At 42.0% G+C, this 21,423-nt stretch overlaps 1 protein-coding gene across 1 annotated transcript in view; it reads right to left on the bottom strand.

Moving 5' to 3' along the window:
• The window catches only part of cdk18 (cyclin dependent kinase 18), a gene marked incomplete at its 3' end in the record, with an annotated part of 47,614 nt that overhangs the window by 1,946 nt on the left and 24,245 nt on the right, over positions 1-21,423 (bottom strand). The window contains exons 2-12 of the mRNA XM_079510172.1: positions 20,226-20,356; positions 11,922-12,055; positions 9,769-9,900; positions 9,241-9,297; positions 7,265-7,379; positions 5,030-5,124; positions 4,858-4,920; positions 4,560-4,683; positions 3,876-3,996; positions 1,763-1,860; positions 1,010-1,115 (exon numbers count right to left, since the gene is read on the bottom strand). Of these exons, the coding sequence (XP_079366298.1) occupies positions 1,010-1,115; positions 1,763-1,860; positions 3,876-3,996; positions 4,560-4,683; positions 4,858-4,920; positions 5,030-5,124; positions 7,265-7,379; positions 9,241-9,297; positions 9,769-9,900; positions 11,922-12,055; positions 20,226-20,356 (1,176 nt within the window). The remainder of the gene's footprint in view (positions 1-1,009; positions 1,116-1,762; positions 1,861-3,875; positions 3,997-4,559; positions 4,684-4,857; positions 4,921-5,029; positions 5,125-7,264; positions 7,380-9,240; positions 9,298-9,768; positions 9,901-11,921; positions 12,056-20,225; positions 20,357-21,423) is intronic.

Raw genomic sequence — 21,423 nt, 5'->3', positions numbered from 1 at the left:
CATACTTTTCGTCTCCTTATAGCTGTGACCAACCAACTGCACAGTACACACACACACACACACACACACACACACACACACACACACACACACACACACACACACACACACACACACACACACACACACACACACACACACACACACACACACACACACACACACACACACACACACACACACACACACACACACACACACACACACACACACACACACACACACACACACACCATGTCTGTCATTGAGCTGGCCAGTAAATGGTTGGACACTCCACCTTGCCTTCTTTGTTGTGATCCAGGTAGGTATTATATTGTTATCTACGGCTTCATAAATAACCACTAGCACAATACCCCTATAAATAATAATGGGACTGGGGTAGGCAAATGAAAGAAAATAGGCCAATTTTAGAAAATAAATATTGTTAAACGACATGTTTTTTTTGGTTATTATCGTGAATGCACTCGCATCATCCGTGAATAATATATTTTCTGATGGGCTGCCATAGCGTGCGGCAACATGTTATGTTTGAGACATGATGCCTCTGTTCCTAATATACCCATCCCACACTTATTTTGAAATAGCTATGTTTTGTGTGACTGCAGCAGGGGTGAAAGCCCAAGCCTATTCAGGGGAACCACCCCCTAGTCATAACTACAAGTTTCCGTGGCTATGGTTGCAAGGTGACCAGGTGAATGCCCTAGAGGAGGACAAGGCCAATAATGTCTGGTGTTGTTGAACACGAGGAGATCATAACGTGCGTAAAAAAGGAGGTGTGTAAAGATGATGATGTTCCCTCAGTGCCCTCTTATGTCTCTCTCTGTATAATCCGATAAAGGAAAAGTATGTACACGCAAGCGCACACACACACACACACACACACACACACACACACACACACACACACACACACACACACACACACACACACACACACACACACACACACACACACACACACACACACACACACACACACACACACACACACACACACACACACAGTTACCTGGGCACATGATTGATGAGTGCTTGAGATCTGTACAGTGGGAACAGATAAGACTTGAACTCTTCATTATTGCTGATGCCTGACCAAGTGTCCTCTGTCGGAGTCCCTGAAACACCAAGAAACACAGAGAAGGAAGAATGAAATATAACATATATCCTGTTCTAATATGACTAACTCAGCTATGATACGAAGCCAATACAATTAAATAAAATAGTCGATCTGATCTATAAGCTACAAGCTGTGAGCTGTGACGATTGCACACAATTTGTGTGATTATCTCAAATAATTGCCATTAGGCGATTATGAAATTGTGACTAGGGTTGTCCCGATACGATCACATGGTCGGAAATCATGTCATTTTCAAATGATCGGAATCGGATCGGGAGCAAATAAACATGATCGGGACATCCCTAGTATCAATATTATATCCATATCATGATATTAGACTGGATATTGTCTGTGAGTTTGGATATTGTACTATTGTGATATGGCATAATTGTTCTATCAAAATATAAATATCGGGGAAAATACTCAAAATCAAATTATCGGAATCGGATCGGGAGCAAAAAAACGTGATCGGGACATCCCTAATTGTGACAGGCCTATGTCCTGGATGGTGGACCCTTACCCATGAGTCTAAAGGACTCACCCTTACCCATGAGTCTAAAGGACTCACCCTTCCCCATGAGTCTAAAGGACTCACCCTTACCCATGAGTCTAAAGGACAGGTGTAGCTGGATGGTGGACCCTTACCCATGAGTCTAAAGACCAGGTGTAGCTCTTCCTTCACAGTGCCGCCAGGGAACATGGGACGTCCTGTTGCCATCTCAAACAGTATACACCCAACACCCCTGGAAGAAGGTTTATGCTAAGATCATTTCACTGATAAACAGCATAGAGGCCCTGGCCTACATAAATCCTATTCAACACACACAGACGCACGCACGCACGCACGCACACACGCACGCACACACGCACACACACACACACACACACACACACACACACACACACACACACACACACACCCTTCTAAGTGCTCATAAAAAGCAGAACTGGGTGTTTTGTTCCCTGTATTACATCTACATATGAAAGAGATGGACATGCCACTAAGCAGATAAAAAAAAAGGTTGCCACTGTGTTACCGGAGCAGCCACATTAAATGGTGCTAATTAGAGAGTTCCATGTTTTCTCACCAAGGCACAATTGCTAATGAGCAAAATACGTACAGTACAGTATGTGCATACAGCCTTCTGCTGCATAATAATTAACAAGCTCACTCACTGCGAATAACCTGACGCATTATAAATAGATACTGTATGTTCCTGTGTATCTGTGCGTGTTTTTTATGAAAATCTGCATCACCCTCAAGCATCTTCATTATATTTTAAAGCTACACTCGTACACGTTTTTCATATCATCTCTCGAGCTATATTTGCAATTGTAATACCCAAGTTTCATACATGGGTGTCCTTTGTAGGCAACCAAATGTCTACCGCACATCCAGCAGTGCCCTAAAGTCGTTAACGTGCCATAAGACGAAACGTTCCCGCTTCGATCCCCCAGATCTCAGGAAAAATCGGGGTTGGGAAGTGAATGGAAACCACTTCACTTAAACATCCCCCAACACAGCTGAAGTGAATGGAAACCACTTCACTTACCCATCCCCCAACACAGCTGAAGTGCCAATGGCCAACAGTATAAAGGTCCGTGCAGATGAGCAGCGATTAACGCGCCTAGTAATTCATTTTCAATGAGACCTGCGATTGTTTTCTGTACGAGTGGAGAAGTTGAGGGGCGATCCAGTGATGAGTGTCCATGTCACAACAGCAGGCAAGCGTATTTATGTGAGCACGGTCCCGTGAAATTGTACTGGGAGACTCCTATAGGTTTTAAATGTCTGTGTGAATATGAAGCATGGCGCTGCTGAAAAGGAGCGCTCATCCAACCTCTCCTGGGCAAATAATGGTTAAAGAAATCCAAGAGGGAATACCTCCCCACAGAGACAGTGTGCTTATGATCTTCAGGCAGGGCTACTTGTCAACCAGTATGTGTCCTACCCAACAGAATGGTCATGTCTCAATGGAAGACCACCTCCAACCATTGCAGATGTGATAGTTATACTGTTATCTCTGCTAGGCCAAAGGCAGGGCCAGAGATCATGTTTTCACCCCTGGTTTTTCCTGGGTGTTTGTGGGATTGCCTCTCTGCAGGCTGCAGCTAATCAGATTTAACAGATCAGATATATTGTGCATGAATATTTGCTTTGTATGTTTGTGTGTATGAGCACGGAATGTGCTCAGCCAATCAGCTGAGCACATTGTGTGATGTACATGTACATGTGATATATGATGATGTATGATGATAAGAGCGCCCCTCTCTTCACATGAGTGTGATTTTTGAGGGGCGCCAGCCCCTCCTATACACAGGTTTAATGTTTGTCTTTAGTTCAATGTTTGTTTTGTAAACGCCATTGACAATGAAGGGAAAATTTACGTCATAATGTGCCTCATTATGTCATATTGTCTCTTTATTGTTAATGGCGTTTGTGTTGGCACCGTTTGTTTCACATCACCATTACATCACCTAATCAACATGAGTTGGACTTTTATATATTAGCGCCTCTCACTTCACACGGGTGTGATTTTTTTAAATCAGCCTCATTTCTCTCTAGGTCGATCCTGACACAAGATCCTGCTCTCGTCCACTGATGGCCCTCCTGAGTGCATGGTCCAGGACTATGATGAAGAGGAAGGTGGGACTATAAACGCCCACTTTATATTTTGGCCTATAATTCTTGAACTGTCCATAGGTCATAGACTACACTGTAGTCTACTGTAGTCACTACAGTACAGTATACACTCACCACATGTCAATGGGTGTGGAGTATTCTGTAGAGCCGAGCAGCACATCAGGTGGGCGGTACCACAGAGTCACCACCTCGTTGGAGTAGGTCTTAGTGGGGACTGACTTGGCCCGTGCCAGACCTGGACAACACAAAACACCACTACTGAAATAACATACTCTGATATGCCTCTGTGATGCTTAAAGACTAGCCTTTATAAAAAATGAATGGCCAAATAAAAAAGTCACTAGTATAATTTTCTTCTTTAAAACTGATAAATAGGAACGTAAAGTATACTACATTATTTTACATTGAACAAGTACTACTGTTGGGACAAATTAATTAATCCACTAATACATTTATATACAGTAAACTACGGTATATGATATATGACCTTAGCAAAATGGAAGCACACATTCCAATGAGGCCAGTCTATTTCACATATGGCTCATGTGTGTGACGCCAAATCTGTGGGAGGAGTAGCGGCTGCGACCAGCTAATCTCCGGTGTGGTCGATGTGAAACTGTGCACACACACTCCCTGGATGCCAGAGCAGAACCTCTGCCCTTTTGGACACCTGAAAATCAGACATCATCCGACGTAGGACCCGACTGCCTGTCTGTAGTAGTCTGAAGTAATCTGTTTGGTGGAGAGCTACCCGAGTGTATGATGCGAGCATGCACATGTGTGTGCATACTTCCCTACCAAAGTCGGCCAATTTGAGCTCTCCCTTGTCGTTGATGAGGAGATTTTGTGGCTTGAGGTCTCTGTGCAGAATCTTTCTCTTGTGACAGTAGGACAGACCTCGCAGCAGCTGGAACATAAAGATCTACAGAGAAAAGCAGTGGTGTAAAAGTAACCAAGGAATTGTTGGATGCAACAAGGAGGATTTGAACCCAAGTATCCACGCTGATAGGCAGGAATGAACCTTAACAGACTTCCATTTGAGCTGCTCATTTCATAAATAAAATGTACTGGGTGTTTTAAAAAATGTTATGCTCACCTTGACGTTGTTCATGCTCATGAGATTTCCACAGTTGTCCAAGTACTGTTTGAGGTCACTGTCCTAAAGAGACACATATAAATAGTGTAACTGTCAGGTATTCACTACAGCAAATCCACTGAAGTAACACAATAAATGTATGTTCTACCTGTCAGTTTGTGGACTTACTCACCAGATACTCAAAGACCAGAGTGAGGGAACGCTCTGTGTGAATGATGTCGTGGAGAGTGACAATGTTTGCATGCTTCAGGTTCTTCAGTAGAGACACTAAAGACATACAGAGGACAGGCGTTGTCTTTATTTCGCTAGACACATTGACAAGGACACAGTGAAGAGGAGACACGGGAGGAAGTCACTAGGTGCGTTTCCATAAAGCCATTTTTTGCGCATTAAGGCTCTTGCGCAAAATCTCCTGGATGGAAACACATCAAAATGCGAATAAGTCTCCATTTTTCGCAAAAACACTTTTTCGCTTGGAGGTTGCGGATTTAGGCTTTTTCAAAAAAAGGGAAATGCGCAAATAGTGTATGGAAACTCTTGCAGAAAAGGTTTTTAATTAGAAAGCATTGAACTCGCATTATATCGCTTTTGAACAGTTGGAAAATAAAATAAAAAACGATGGGGAGGCAGTGGAGTGAACGGTGCATGGGAGGGTGGCTAGAGAGGGAGAGGGAGTGATGTTGTGGATACATATAAGGTCCCAATTTACTACTACCCGACCCGTCCGATTAATAATTGTGTAGTGTGTTCAAAGATCCCATATTAAGTCTGAATCCTCCCGAGTTGATCAGGGCGCTCCGATCATTTTGATATCTGGATCGCTACTGTATGGATGCAAGACACACACACACACACACACACACACACACACACACACACGCACACACACGTGGTGTAGTAGACTAAACTTTTATATAACCTATAGCTGCCTGGGTCCCTGCAGGCTATTTTCGATTTCGATCCATGCATATGCTTCATCTATTCTTATATATCATAAGATAAGCAACCTAAACGTGTAGGCTATAGGCTATATAGCCGATGAAACAAGTTATTCACAACTGTTTGCAGCTGCAATCAATCAATTTACAGTATAAACGACCAGTATGCTCCAATCGAGTCCCGCGACATATAGGCTACATGTGCCCCGAATATATTAAGACAAGCATTACACAACAAATAGTTCTTTGTACTTGACTGTAGGTGTCGTCAATACTGTGAAAGCAGCAGATGCCCGCTGGCTTGCTGTAGACTTGCTGACCCCATATACAGCACAGTATATGGGGTCCCGTCCGTTAAACTGAGAGCACGCACAAAGCGCATCAAATCCCTAAATCAATGGTGTGAACATGGATTAGGACTACTTTACATGAGCCTCACTTTACAGGAATGCCCTACCAGAGGCCCTAAGACAAATCACCCTATTGAGCTCTTTTAAATCACAGCTAAAAACCCACTTGTTCACGATGGCTTTTACTTAAATTATTGATCGTTTTATTTTGTGTTCACCTGTTTTTATTAATATTGCTTATTGTTGTTGTTTTATTCTACTACTGTATTTTAACCTGTATTGGAAAGCACTTTGTAACATTGTTTTAAAAAGTGCTTTATAAATAAAGTTTATTATTATTTATTATTACTGGCAAAACAGTGCCAACTACTGCATATTGAATGAACTTATTTCATATGCGCATTTTATCAGTTTAATGGAAACACAGACAATTCGCTTTTCTTTTTTCGACTTAATGAACATACGCTTCCTTTTTTCGCAAAGGCTTAATGGAACCGCACCTACTGTTGGGACAGGACTCGGCCATCCTAGACCAGCTAAGCGCGTGTATATATAGGTCTTACCTACTCTAACTCATCCTACAGCTCCTTCTCAAAAAAAATAATATTGTGCAAAAGTTTATTTTCTTCCGTAATATAATTCAAAAAGTGAAACTTTCATATATTCTCAATTCATTGTGCATACAATGTTTAATTATATATTTAAAAAGCTTGTACTGCATACATTAACATACATTTCTGGATTAAAAACCTTTTTTTTCTTGTGGCCTCGTAAAATATTTTGAGATAGAATAATTTTTTTCATGAGCTGTATGCCATAATCATCAAGATGAAAACAAAAAAAGGTTTTAAATACTTCACTTTATGCACAATGACTATAAGAAAGTTTCACTTTTTGAATTATACTACGGAAGAAATATTTAAAAACATGGCAAAAATGGCAAAGAAGTTTAGGGATAAGGGTTAAGGCGGCTCGCAAGATAGGGCCCAATGACTACAAGTATTGAGGTAGAAGAAGAAATGATCTACAACACTTATGGACTACAACCACTGGAGGTCATCACTCTTATACACTCCAGACCGGAGGATAGCGTGTGTGGTTTTGAAAACATGTGTGTACCCTCTCTGATAGCGGTGCAGGGTGCCCCCTCGTCGTGTTCTAGACGAATCTCCTTCAATGCCACCAGGTTCTCCGTCAGTTTGCTCCGCCCTTTGAACACTGTGGCATACGTCCCCTACAAACACACACAAACACACAGACATGCACGTCGCACGCACATATTATGCAATGCGTGCGTAGCGTACACAATACATATGCATGGACATGTACACAAAACCATGCAGGGTCACGTTCTGATAATCTTTGACTGCATGTTGTGAAAGGAGTTGACACGGCTTCTTGTTAAACCATTCCTATGCCACAAGGCATGTCTGCTTCAATAAATGTATGACTTAATAACCAGCAGCACTTTGTCCTCTGGTAGAAACAGGAAATAGTTCCTATTGCCTAATTTATACTCCAACTCCATAGTATAACGGTGCTGCTGTTGCCAATTTTAATCCTTTTCCCCCAATAATTAGCTGTGTACTGTTCATAGCAGGCCTTTTTACAAGCCTGTTTACTTAGGGGCAAAATTAATGCACGTCTTGCTCTCTTTTACCCTAGGAAACCTCAAGAAGTCTCAGGTTATCTGGGACAGTCTACAAACTGTTCCCAGAGTTAAAATTAAACAAGATTTGAGGCTTGCAGCAACTCTGAATACTTTTACATCCAGGCTAAAAACTACTTTCTCTACTGCCTTTTATTTAACGTGCCTTGCCTTATGAGGTACAGGTGTTAGAAAGGTAACAAGAATTTGAGTTATAAATCAGTACAGTACAGACTCTGAATGACCTTATAACTAGCAGCACATTTCACTGGAATGCTGAAACTAATTTGATTAAATGATATATCTTTTTGCATCTTGCTGTACGTGCCACCAGAATCCAAACACTAAAGAGGCAGATCATTTCATTCACGATCAATATTCATTCTTTAACCTACCAGCAGCATCACAATAAGATTCATACATATTTTAACTCATCTTGGGGAGCTGTTTAGAAAATGCAAAAATAGATCAACAAGAACACAGTGTGTCCTTCTACACACTGGTTCCATCTACAATGTGTAATCAGATTAACATTATCTTCTTCCATGTAATGCTTTACTGCGTAACACAGGGAGAGGTAGAGCTTCTAAAACCACAAGCCGCAAGCTATGTTGGTAGAATATAAAATTAGCTCATTCATAGTCATCATTCCACCACCATGGCCAATAGCTGATGCTGTGCCTTGTGACTGTGGCCAATGCAGAGAGCGTCTGTTACTAATCGCTAAGACTCTTAAGACATGAAAAACCCCCACTGCATTAATTCTCTCTGGAGAGATCTATGATCATTTAGCTGGCGTCTAGCTGTGTGATGAGATTTGAGAAGACGTCTGCATCCAATCTTCTCACAGCAGCAGGACTGAGCAGAGTTAGAGTACCGCCCAGTTAAGGTGGACTGTTTCAACAATCTTACCAACCTAAGTGACCAGAACTGATTCAAGGAGAATAACGTCAATACTAAATATACTATATTCTATTGACGTTACTCTCCTTGTACACTCCTGTATATTCAATATACAGTAAGGCCATATTTAAACAGAACAGAGCCTTAAGCCATGATGCTGTCTGCGTTGTTATTTGATCAAGTGTTTAGCATCTCAGACAGGCTAGACTCACACTGCTCCTGCTAAGTCAAAGTTAAATGGACAGACGAGCGTATCAATGGTCAATTCAATCACTACACTGCTCCTTTCTGGCCCCAAGTTACTGCTGGCCTGCTGTTGTGACATGGACACTCATCACTGGATTGTCATTGCTTACAATGGTTAATGCTTACAGTAGATACTGTACACCACCGTGCTTGGGCCACTTGATGCAATCATTGTACAAAGACCACTCTCAACAGCAAGGACATTTTACAATGTGTAATTCAGTAATGTGTAATTGGCTGACAGCCTGGATTTGGTAAAAACATTGTGTATTGTATACTCAATGTGAGAGACACGTACCTCACCCAGTTTGCCCAGCTTTACATACGTCTCCAATTTCCCAAAGCCTATGTCAGACTGGGGAGAAAATAAATAGAAAAATCAGCTTCCTGCCATATCCAGCCTTATGGTTCTCTTGTCTGTCACAGTCATGTATTCACACAAAATGAAATATGTCTAGGCCTATAGCAATATCAGCATATGTATTTCCATAGCAATATTGTTAAACTACAAATGTGTTTTCTAAATAATTGTAAATAAAAGGCAGGAAATAGGCTTGTAAAGTTTATATTTGTGAGAAGGTCTCAAAAAAGTCAAATGCAGGTTAAGAGAACTACATTCAAGATCCATTAATCTTTTTTCCAAGCCAGTATTTGTAAATTATATTTCCACATTGTTCCAAAGTTTAAGGGCACCAGTCAGCAACCAACAATTTATATTTAGCCTCTGCTTTGTAACAGTCAAAAAGTGTAAACCTAGTGTATGACTACACCTCTGTATGTGGACAATTACGGTACATATATTGACAATTGTATAATTGCCACTGACCAGTGAGGCACGTCGAGACATGCGGCTGAGAGGTTTGCAGGGGGGAGAGTCCTCACTCTCTAGCTGTAGTTTCTTGAGGAACTCTGGAGGCAGACCAAGAGGCATCTCCAAGGGCATGTGCTTACTGACATCCTACAGTATGTGCAACAAACAATTGATTGATTGATTGATTGAAATATTTATTAACAGTTTGCAGAATTACAGTACATTTCAAGCACAAACTCAATACAAAGACTGTTAACTGTGAGTGGACGACCCAATTAAGCATTACACTTGTTTACAAGAGGGTCCACCATGTTCAATTCATCAAAACATTTAGAGACGTACAAATAGACACTTCTATATAGTCAAAGAACAGAACAGGAATTCATCATAAAGGAGGTAAAAAGGGAAAAGAAACATATACAGTGAGGGGAAAAAGGGGTGGGCGGTGGGGGGGATTCAGATTTTACGGGGGCCAGTTTCGAATTGCAGCCGTCCGTAGGTGCCCTTTGAGAGCGGTTTTGAAGGAGTCAAGGGATTCACATGTCTTAATGACTGTTGGTAGGGCGTTCCACATTTTGGTGGCATAGGAGCGAAAATAATTTAGTCCCTTGTTTGTGCCGAATCTGGGTTGTACATGGTTTGTTGCACTCCCTCTGGTGTTGTGGACTTCGTTAACATTAAGGAAGTATTTAGACAGGTACATGGGTATCTTGGTGGTGTATCGAATCTTGTGGACCAGACCCATTGCAAGACGCTGTACTCTGTCGTCGACCCTAAGCCATTCCAGCCTGTCAAAGTGGGCAGGGGTGAGGTGGGTTCGGGGGGTGAGGCCAAGTAGGAGCCTGACAAGTTTGTTTTGGGAGGTCGGGAGCCTTGTTTTAAGGGACTTTGAGGTGCTGTGGTACCAAGAGGTGCATGCATAGTCAAAGAAACCGTGTACGACTGTTAAGGTCTTCAAGGTGTTTTTGTTGACCAGTGAGGAGATCTTGTTCTTTGATTGACTTTTTTGATTACGTTGGTGGCCATTTTATCACCGGAAAGATTAGCCTCCAGGATGGAACCTAGGTAGGTAATTTCATCTTTTCGTGTGATAATATTGTCACCCACTCTAACCAAGAAGCCATCTGCCTTGCTGAGATTACTATTTGATCCGAAGAGAATGGATTCAGTTTTTCCCAGGTGTAAGGATAGTTTGTTATCAGCGAGCCAGGTGCAAAAACAACAAAACAACACAACGTTAACCAGGTTACAAACCCTCTGTTCGAGGTATGGGAGGCCGTGACACCATATGCACTTTATGTTGTGGCATTAAAGTACCACATTTTTCCAGAGTGACTGAATAACATTTTCAACAAGATACACTCAACTGTCTGGACTTTGGGCCTTGTGAAGTATGAGAAAGACAGAGAAGTGATTCATGATCTTCCCACAGGGACACTTTTAGAAAAGGCGGAACAGTGAATTAACTCTCGGTGTGTCTGGTACTGTAGGATGGTGATTCATGGCTCCTACAAAGGCCATCCTAGTTAGTTGGGAGGAGGAGGACTTGTTTTGGTTTTCAAGATCAAATCTAACTCGCTTCAATATTATTATTTCTTAATTTCCCTTTTGTCTTTAATTTCCAGAGTGTTTTCCCATTGCATAAATGGAGATGTGTACGTTGCATGATGATTCACGCTAAATGCAGTACTATCAAGCGTTTGTTTGTATCACCTTGCTTTTATGTTTTACACAGGGGTCGCCAACTTTTATCTCGCAAGTGAGATATGTGTCTCGCTTCTTTGCTCATTAACATGTAGATCTTCAATTCACATCAACGTATCTTTATTATACATTTTATTTGTGTATTATATAGGCCATGTTGTGTGTGTGTGTGTGTGTGTGTGTGTGTCTTTGCTCATTAACATGTAGATCTTCAATTCACATCAACGTATGCTAAAGATGGAGCATGCACAATACAAGTGAATTTGCGCGCACGCACACACACACACACACACACACACACACACACACACACACACACACACACACACACACACACACACACACACACACACACACACACACACACACACACACACACACACACACACACACACACACACACACACACCACACACACACACACACACACACACACACACACACACACACAACCCCCAAACAACCTGCATGGAGAAGCGCCTATGCTGGGCCTTGCTGCGGTAGTGCAGAGAGGGGGAGTGGGACCCTGGGGCAGCTGGTTCAGGGCTCACTGGACTAGCATCCTGAGACGGAGGGCACAGTGTGTCTGGAGTCAGGCCTGCATGGGGGTCACATACAGTACGCAGAGGAACACAGTTAGAGACAAGTCACTAAAAGGGACCTTTAAACAGTAGAATCTGTTATAGTTAAATAGTTATAGTATAATCAGTTATATTTGCAACGTCACAGCTTAAAGAAGCTGGGTCGAAATTGTTACATGAGAAGAAAGAGGATAGAGGTACAGTAGAATGAGAGCAGAAGGGAAATAAAGTTAATGAAGACAAATAGTACACAGATAATGTGTGCAATAGGACGTATACATGACGTTTTTCTTTTTTTTTAGAGATGTAGTTGCTGTATGAATTGGCTATGTTTTAATTGATTCCATCCATATCCATGGTCAATAAAGTTCTTTTAACATTTTTGTTGTTTTTTTTAGTTTTGCAAAACAAAAGTGCTATTTATTGGTGTAAAAATTTGGTAATTGTGTACATGTAGTGAACACAGTGTTGTGAGTAGTGGGTATATGATTCATGCGAGTTGATGAGAATAGAGAGTGGTATATATGCAGATGGGTAGTAATGATCGAAATTAGATATCATTTGTTATTAGATCACATGTTATTAGATTAGTAATGTAATGTCATTTGGAAAAATAAATCAAGATTGTTTATTATTGTCATGCTGTAGGGCCAGGGGTGCCCAAAAGGTAGATCGTGATCTACCAGTAGATCACAAAGGGTGTGCAGGTACTGTAGATCACATGACATTACCCTAAACAATATATGAATTTAAAAAGGAAAAAACTAAAGGCATCTGCCACTTGAATTAAGGTGACTTCATTGCTTGACATCAAATAGGTCCTGTCAGCTCAAACCCACAATTAAATACTTTGTTTTCAAGAGTGTTGCGCAGAAACAAAACAAAACAGTACCAATTCCAATTTCCCCCTCTATATCTCATTCTGAGTGTGTTTGTCTTATATGTAACGCCAGCACTGCTATTCAGATATAATTTATTATATAATATTTTTTCAATGACAGATACGACCACAAATGTCCCAAGAAACTAGCTAGCCTAGCCAACGAGTCTGCTGCGCTCTGAGAGAAAAGCACGGCTGAATTCTTTGTTCTGATTAGCCATGCCATTATCGTGGTTTAAGCACGGCTAGAAAGCTCTTTCAGCCAATCAGATTGCTTCCTCGAAACGACCTGTTGTATAATTGTACATCATGTCCAGGGGGTGTACTTGTACATCATGTCCAGGGGGTGTACTTGTACATCATGTCAAGGGGGTGTACTTGTACATCATGTCCAGGGGGTGTACTTGTACATCATGTCCAGGGGGTGTAATTGTACATCATGTCCAGGGGGTGTACTTGTACATCATGTCAAGGGGGTGTACTTGTACATCATGTCCAGGGGGTGTACTTGTACATCATGTCCAGGGGGTGTAATTGTACATCATGTCCAGGGGGTGTACTTGTACATCATGTCCAGGGGTGTACTTGTACATCATGTCCAGGGGGTGTACTTGTACATCATGTCCAGGGGGTGTACTTGTACATCATGCCCAGGGGGTGTACTTGTACATCATGTCCAGGGGGTGTACTTGTACATCATGTCCAAGTTATACATCAAGCTGCCTCATGCTACAGAAACAATCGATAGGCTCCTGGCCTCATGGCTTGGCAAGGCTTACATTATGTACAAATATAAGAAAGGCGTATAGTAGTAAAATATGACGGTAGTATGAACATTAACAGTGTAACAGTAGTCAGCAGCAGTATAGACATTTGATTTCAGGGGGACACAAAATTCAAAGGCAATGACAAAGATATGCCTATGTTGAAGAATGAACGTAATTTGTCGCTATGCATCCAGGTAGTAGCAGCAAAAGCAACGTGTGTGAGTTAGCTAAAATACTGGCATTGCTCAATAAAAAAGGGAAGACGTGGATCATAGAGAGAGAGAGCTGGTTAGGAAAACCCCAAACGAAATTGAGGTGTATTTCATTGGTATTGCAGAAAAAAAATTCCCAACTAAAAAACATGTTTCTAATTTATATAAAGCGCTGGATGATGTTTCTCAAAATACATGGTACATTAAGGATAAATGGGAATTGGAATTAAATATAATAATTGAAGACAAAACCTGGGAGGACATGTGTGAAGGTTGTCACAAGGGAATAAATAGCCAGTTGTGGAAGGAATTTGATTGGAAACTCAAAACTAGATATTTCAATACTCCTCTGGTCATTTCTTCATACGTGAAAACACCATCCATAGAATTATGTTGGAGAAATTGTGGGGGAGTTGGAGACCATACACAAATTTTTTGGGATTGTCCAATAATTTCAGGGTTCTGGAAAAATGTTAAAAAGGAAATTGAAAAATGTTTGGGGTTGAATATTCCTTCTGGACCCGAGTTATTTCTGTTGGGAATTATACCGGAGGAGTTGCGTGGATGGAGTTACATATTAAGGATACTTTTACTGATTGCTAAGAAAATGATAACAGTAAATTGGAGGGAGGTAAAACCACCTACTATAACCCAATGGAAACAGAGACTGAAGCAGGTTTATATAATGGAGGAAATGACGGCAAGGTTACAATTAAAAATGGAAAGTTTCATACTTAAATGGACTTCTGTAATATTGTACTTGGGTGTTTCGGTGTATGTGTAGAGGTCTAAGAGTGCTGAGTAGGGGTTGTTGAGTCTATAAAAATGCTTCGAATGTTGGATATCTGCTGTATATTGTATTGTATTGTGAGTCATGTCTCCTGCTGTTCCCTGCCTTGTCCTGTACTGTCTGAAGAATGCGGTATTTTTGAAGTTTGTCAAGCTGTTTTTCTGTTTTTCTTTGATTTCTTTTATTGTCTCTGTTTTTGTTATGTATTTTTGTTTTCTTTTATTCACATTTATGTTTGATTTCTGTTTCATTTTTTGAAATAAAAACAAAGTTCAAAAAAAAAAAAAAGGGAAGAAGCCTCACTGGCGTGTTACATTTTTATTGCGCTGTGCCTGTGGGCATTTGAAATTCATTGGCGAGCAGACATCCCGCTGTGGGCAGGTTTGGTGAGACGCAAATGCTTATTTGGTGGGTTCAATGCGAGACACACGCGGTAGCACACACACACACACACACTGTTAGTACTGGCTGGCACAACAGAGACATGGGGGTTGGGGAGGAGCAGTCACTTTGCAAGTCATACACACACACGCTTCTGCTAAAGTAATCAAATAAGCAGCGCAATTTTTGATTAAGTAAAGAAAGTAAGGCAAGCAAATTAAATAATTAGCTGTTGCTGCTGCTCAAACCAAGCGTTGATTCTCGTATTTGCGTCAAATTGCGCGTCTGAAAGGACTGTGATGTTTTTGTCTGTGGTCCCATGCCTGTGCAGCAGACAGTGATGTGTTTATATAACATACAGCCTACAGTGTGTTTGGACAACAGAGCGGGTTAAAAAGGTGAAATTGTGTCCGTGATTGATCTGTTCGTTATTGTTCCTTGAACAGAGCGCATAGCCAAGTGTCCATGTCCACCATTATTTGTTTTGACAAAGTACCCATTGATTTCAAAGTAACGTCCTGTCCGGCCACGTTGCGTTGTTTTCGTCGTTGGAACAGCGTGACTGTCCGTGTCACATAAGAGCAAATATGATAGTTGCAAGCATGAAATGTTTATTGTATTTCCCATGGCATGCATTATATTTGTGCAAAGTTTGGAGGCAATTGCACAACTGGTGTGCCAGTAGGAGACGAACCAAACGGATAAACGACATATGCCTGGTCTATTCTAGCTGTTGGATCTAAAGTTAGCCTCTGAACTAGAATGGCTTACAGCAGAAGAATCACCAGTGAAAGTGTCTCTCATTGTCTTACATCCAACTAGAGTTATTTCCCCCCTCAGTAGAAGACGCCCTATAGTTCTAAAGAACGGTTTACACGGCTAGTGCAAATGCAGAGGACAAATTCTACATTTGTGCAAATAATGCCCCAACAACAAAAAAGGGACACTTTTTTTTCCCAAGAGGAAAGCATAGCAAACCCATCTGTAATGACAGCTACCAGGAGCATGGCTTTCAGCTGCTTGGTCTCCTTAGCCTGGCCTCACAAAACTCTGTAAATGAGGATTAGTTATGGATGCTGTGATCAATTAATTTACTAACATAACAACATGGCAGTGTTTCAATGTGGGCCATGGCTTCCCTTTAGGCTGGGAGGCAGCAAGTGGGAGAGCACAGGGAGAGGATAACAGGGATGTCCTTTGTACATGCCTCGTGTAGTGTTCATGTTTGATGTCCTTCTGAGCACTGTTTAGTGTGTGGCTTCAGTTATGGTTTGATCCTCAATAGAGTGCACCATTCTGGTCAGGTATGGTGATTGTGAGTTTGAAGTGTCACGGGTGCTGACAGCGTTACCAACAAGCAACGTACCTATCGCAGCATGTACAGTACTTGCATGTGTGTAGTTTGCATGTATGTGCATATATATATGTGTGTGTGTGTGTGTGTGTGTGTGTGTGTGTGTGTGTGTGTGTGTGTGTGTGTGTGTGTGTGTGTGTGTGTGTGTGTGTGTGTATGTGTGTGTGTGTGTGTGTGTGTGTGGTCATTCATTCCCCCTGAGGTGTTTGATGTAGAAAGCTAAGAGCTCGTTAATGCCTGGTTTCCATGGTGACTAACCCTCCCCAGTCGGTCCCTATATCTTTACTCTAGAATACCCCCAAACGCACGCACGCACGCACGCACGCACGCACGCACACTATAAAAATCCACAGGTGTCAGAGACAATAAAGAAATTGCTGGGAGAACACAGGCAGAGGGAGACCGGTGTAGACATCTCCAGTTGTAAACTAGCTGAATGCATTTAGTACAGTAGGTCACTCTCAGAGAGAGAGAGAGAGAGAGAAGCAGAATAAAAGTTGTCAGGCTCAGATTGGGATTTGTTGGATTCATCATTTGAATATCACAGCCGTCAGCTGTGGCACATTCTTTGATCTCCTGATGGTAATTATGGTGAGAAAGCAGATTTGAGTTGCATGTGCTCAGCACATGCACAGGCACATGACCGTGTATGTGTGTGTGTGTGTGTGTGCGCACGTGTGTGTGTTGTGGACAGGACTCTTTAGCCACCTAAGAACCGTTATCGTGTGTGTGTCATATTACTATTAGGGTTGTCCCCATCCGATCACGTCATCGGAGCCGATCAATCAGGGCCGATCAATCGGGGCCGATCAAGTCATTTACAAATGATTGGAATCGGATCTGGAGCAAAAGAACGTGATTGGAACATTCCTAGTATCAATATTATATCCATATCATGATATTAGTCTGGATATTGTCTGTGATTTGGATATTGTACTATTGTGATTATGTGATATGGCATAAAGTGTTCTATAAAAATATATATCAGGAATAATCGCTATCGGCAGATACTCAAAATCGAATTATCGGAATCGGATCGCGAGCAAAAAAATTTGATCGGGACATCCCTAATTACTATACTTAGTTGATTTCAAATTACCGTACTTCTTAACACTTAACCTAAACCCATTTGTTAAATTCCTAGCCTACTAACCAGTGCCATAAACCTCAAATAATCCTAAAATATCCCCATTATGTTCTTCACAGAGGCATGCACGTGCAGAGAGAGAGAGAGAGAGAGAGAGAGAGAGAGAGAGAGACTCTACTGGCAAAGTCTACTGGGTGTGAGATCTATTTCCAGATACCAAGTGATAAGGGCTGAGCTGCTAGTCTTGTCTGTTTTCCATATGTTTCGCAGCTAGCTGCCCACAATTCTCTCCTCCCCACTATCAACATCCATCCATCTTGTTCTCAACAAGAGGAGACGATGGATGAATATGAAGCTAATGACAAGGAGACTAGATGGAGGATAAGAGGATTACTGCAGGTGTTAGAGACAAGACTTAAAGATACAATCCCCCCCCCCCCCCCCCCCCCCCCCCATAAAATCAGGTACATGATCATCAGGTACTATGATTATACTAAGGAGGAAGATTTTTTTTCAAAACAATGTGTACAGGAAGTGTTAAATGATGTTTTTATGTGGCCACAACCACCAGTTCATTAAGTATACCTGGTTTTCACATTAGCACCACCCACCTGAACTTAAGCCTCGCCCATAGCTTTTGTTGTATGATAATGGAGGGGCGGATAATGGAGGGGATGATTTCATGATGTCACTAAAGTGGTGTATTTCGATTGAGCACACATATACAGTACACAGGGAAGCCATATTTGAATATTATTTATAACCATGAGAGTGTGGAATCTGGAATTCATAATTCTAAGTAATGTGTGCTACTGTGCTCATCTTGACTTGCATGTTGGCATTTGGAGGTGTCTGTGACTGTCTTTCCCACACCCGGTCCCATGTGGTGAGGGCCTTGCCATTTGCTATGTGCCTTCCTGTGGCTATTTGTATGACAAAGGAGTTTGTTGACATGAAGGAACAGACTGTTTGAGCAAAGGACTAAAAGTATGCATATTTCTGTCGACACCCTACCCTCATGTAAAATGCTTAAAAGGTTAACCCAAAGACGACTACTTTGTCAGTTGGGCGCGAGCCCTTTGTGGATGTACGTCAGGCCATTCTGGCTGGCGTGAGCATTTAACCTGTATGCTGCGCTGTGTGTTGCGAAATAAACCATCTCTGAGGAACATCTTACTCTGCTGTCGTGCCGTCTCACATTTTCTCCGGTGCTCTCCCAGCTTCCAGTTTTAACAGTATTTTTGTATGGTGAATGGTATATAATTTACCACAGATGGTGCCTTAGAAATCGGTCATGGTGGCGTGTTTTTCACGTCTTCACCTCGTGTGTGTGTGTGTGTGTGTGTGTGGTAAATGGTAAATGGTGCATTTATATAGCGCCTTTATCCAAGGTGGTTTACAGAGATTGTGCATTACATTCACCCATTCACACCCATTCACACACCGATGCCGGCAGAAATCATGCAAGGCACCAACCTGCACATCGGGAGCAATTAGGGGTTCAGAGTCTTGCTCAAGGACACTTCGACACTAACTCTGGGGGAGCCCGGGTTCGAACTCCAGTCACTCTACCCCTGAGCCACTGCCGCCCCGCCTGATTTAAGTTGTTAGTTGCTTGATTAATATCCAAGAAGTACAGTAGCTTGTTTATCTGTGTGTGTGTGTGTGTGTGCGTGCGTGCGTGCGTGCGTGCGTGCGTGCGTGCGTGCGTGCGTGTGTGCGTGTGCCTACCTGCATGTGCCTACCATGTGTGTGTTTTGTATTGTAAGCCAAGGTATGTGTGCGCAGTCCTGAGGGAACGCTAGTGACTTCATTGTGTTCAGTGAACTGAGGCTGATTGACATTTATTTTCTTTGAGAGTTTGATGCAGCTGCTCACGGACTGAAATAGACACAAAACCACCAGGAGAATCCAGGCTGATACAAAGTCTGCTGTTACAAGGAGCTAATCTCACCTGAGGATCACACAGCGATACCCCTGTCTGTCTCACTCATTTCTTCGCCTTGTTAATGAGCTGCAGAAATGTACCGCCGCTGCTCTGAACCAGTAATAGGAGTGTACTGGGAGATAAAGTGTGTGACTACACGTAGTTAGAGATGACATATCTTGACATCAGGCTTAATTATGTAAGTACATGAAGACAACGAGGCTATTCAAATTACACGGTGTGATTTGGAATAAACTTTCTTCATTACCACTTGGTTGTCATTTGTGCTGGTGGAGTAATCCCTCAAGCATCGCAATATAATTGGATGCCACTGCCAGTGCCAGGCTGCATTGCTAAAGCTGGGTCACTGGTTGAAGGCCAGTGGATAGTAATTGCGACCGCAGGTCACATTTACTATTAAAACGTCCATTTCCTGTCAGTCAGTCACTTATTATCCCCATAGATAGGTCTCGTGACATCACGTGACATCATCAGGGATAGAGATCCCTGATGTCATAGTAAATGTGACCTGCTGTCGCAAATAAGACCTCATCAAACCCTGAACACTCAAGACATTCTCCTTATATGGCCAGTACAGAATTCATTCCATGTTGATCTGACCACCCATGCCAAAGCGCCAGCACTCGCCCAGCAGTCTACCGTCAATGAGGTGGATGCGTGCTCAGACACAACTCTTAGTGCATTTGAACGTTTGACAAACCCTGCCCATTGTCATCTGGTGATTTTAGAGCAAGGGGCGACCAGGCTGAGTCAGGGACTGGTTCTTACCTTGAGTATGTCGGATGTTAAACTGGTTTATCTGCTCTGTGAACTCATTTTCCTCAATGGTTTCAGTGCGGGGAACAGATAGAGAGAAACGCCTCTTAAAGTTCTTCATCTTGTTCATTGTGTTGAGAAGCCTGGTGTGAGGGAGGAGAGAGAGAGACAGAGAGACAGAGAGAGAGAGAGAGAGGATAACATTGTCAGAAATCAATCTACAATTTGTGTAAGGCTAGTAGTCACACAACGCCATGATCCGACCACCTATAAACCCACCCGCAAGTCCTACTACAGTACACCACCATCCTCAAGTCCTACTACAAGTCCTACTACAGTACACCACCATTCTCAAGTCCCACTACAAGTCCTACTACAGTACACCACCATTCTCAAGTCCTACTACAGTACACCACCATCATCAAGTCTTACTACAAGTCCTACTACAGTACACCACCATTCTCAAGTCCCACTACAAGTCCTACTACAGTACACCACCATTCTCAAGTCATACTACAGTACACCACCATTCTCAAGTCCTACTACAGTACACCACCATTCTCAAGTCCTACTACAAGTCCTACTACAGTACACCACCATTCTCAAGTCCCACTACAAGTCCTACTACAGTACACCACCATTCTCAAGTCCTACTACAGTACACCACCATTCTCAAGTCCTACTACAGTACACCACCATTCTCAAGTCCTACTACAAGTCCTACTACAGTACACCACCATTCTCAAGTCCCACTACAAGTCCTACTACAGTACACCACCATTCTCAAGTCCTACTACAAGTCCTACTACAGTACACCACAATTACAATTTACAATTTACAATTACAATTTAGGCATTTAGCAGACGCTCTTAATCCAGAGCGACTTACATTAAGCAATAACAAAAGCATGGCATACATCACATATATAAAAAGTAGTTATCATGAATCATGCGTAGACTAAGAACGTAACAGTGGAGTATCTATGTAAACTATACATACTATACTATATAATATATTATACATGTGTACTATAAAGTGCTATGACTACATAAAGTGCAATTCTAGAGCTGTCTACGTAACAAGCTACAAGTCTGTTTAAAATACTATCTAAGTCTACATAATGTGCTATCTAAGGGGCTAGGCTAGGGCAAGTGCTACGGGCCAAGTTATTGTCCAAGTTACAATATCAAGTATGCATGGTCAAATTTGA

This window comes from Electrona antarctica (genome assembly GCF_951216825.1).
Source record: "Electrona antarctica genome assembly, chromosome: 9".
Lineage (NCBI taxonomy): Eukaryota > Metazoa > Chordata > Actinopteri > Myctophiformes > Myctophidae > Electrona > Electrona antarctica.
This window is presented reverse-complemented; position numbering and strand designations above follow the sequence as displayed.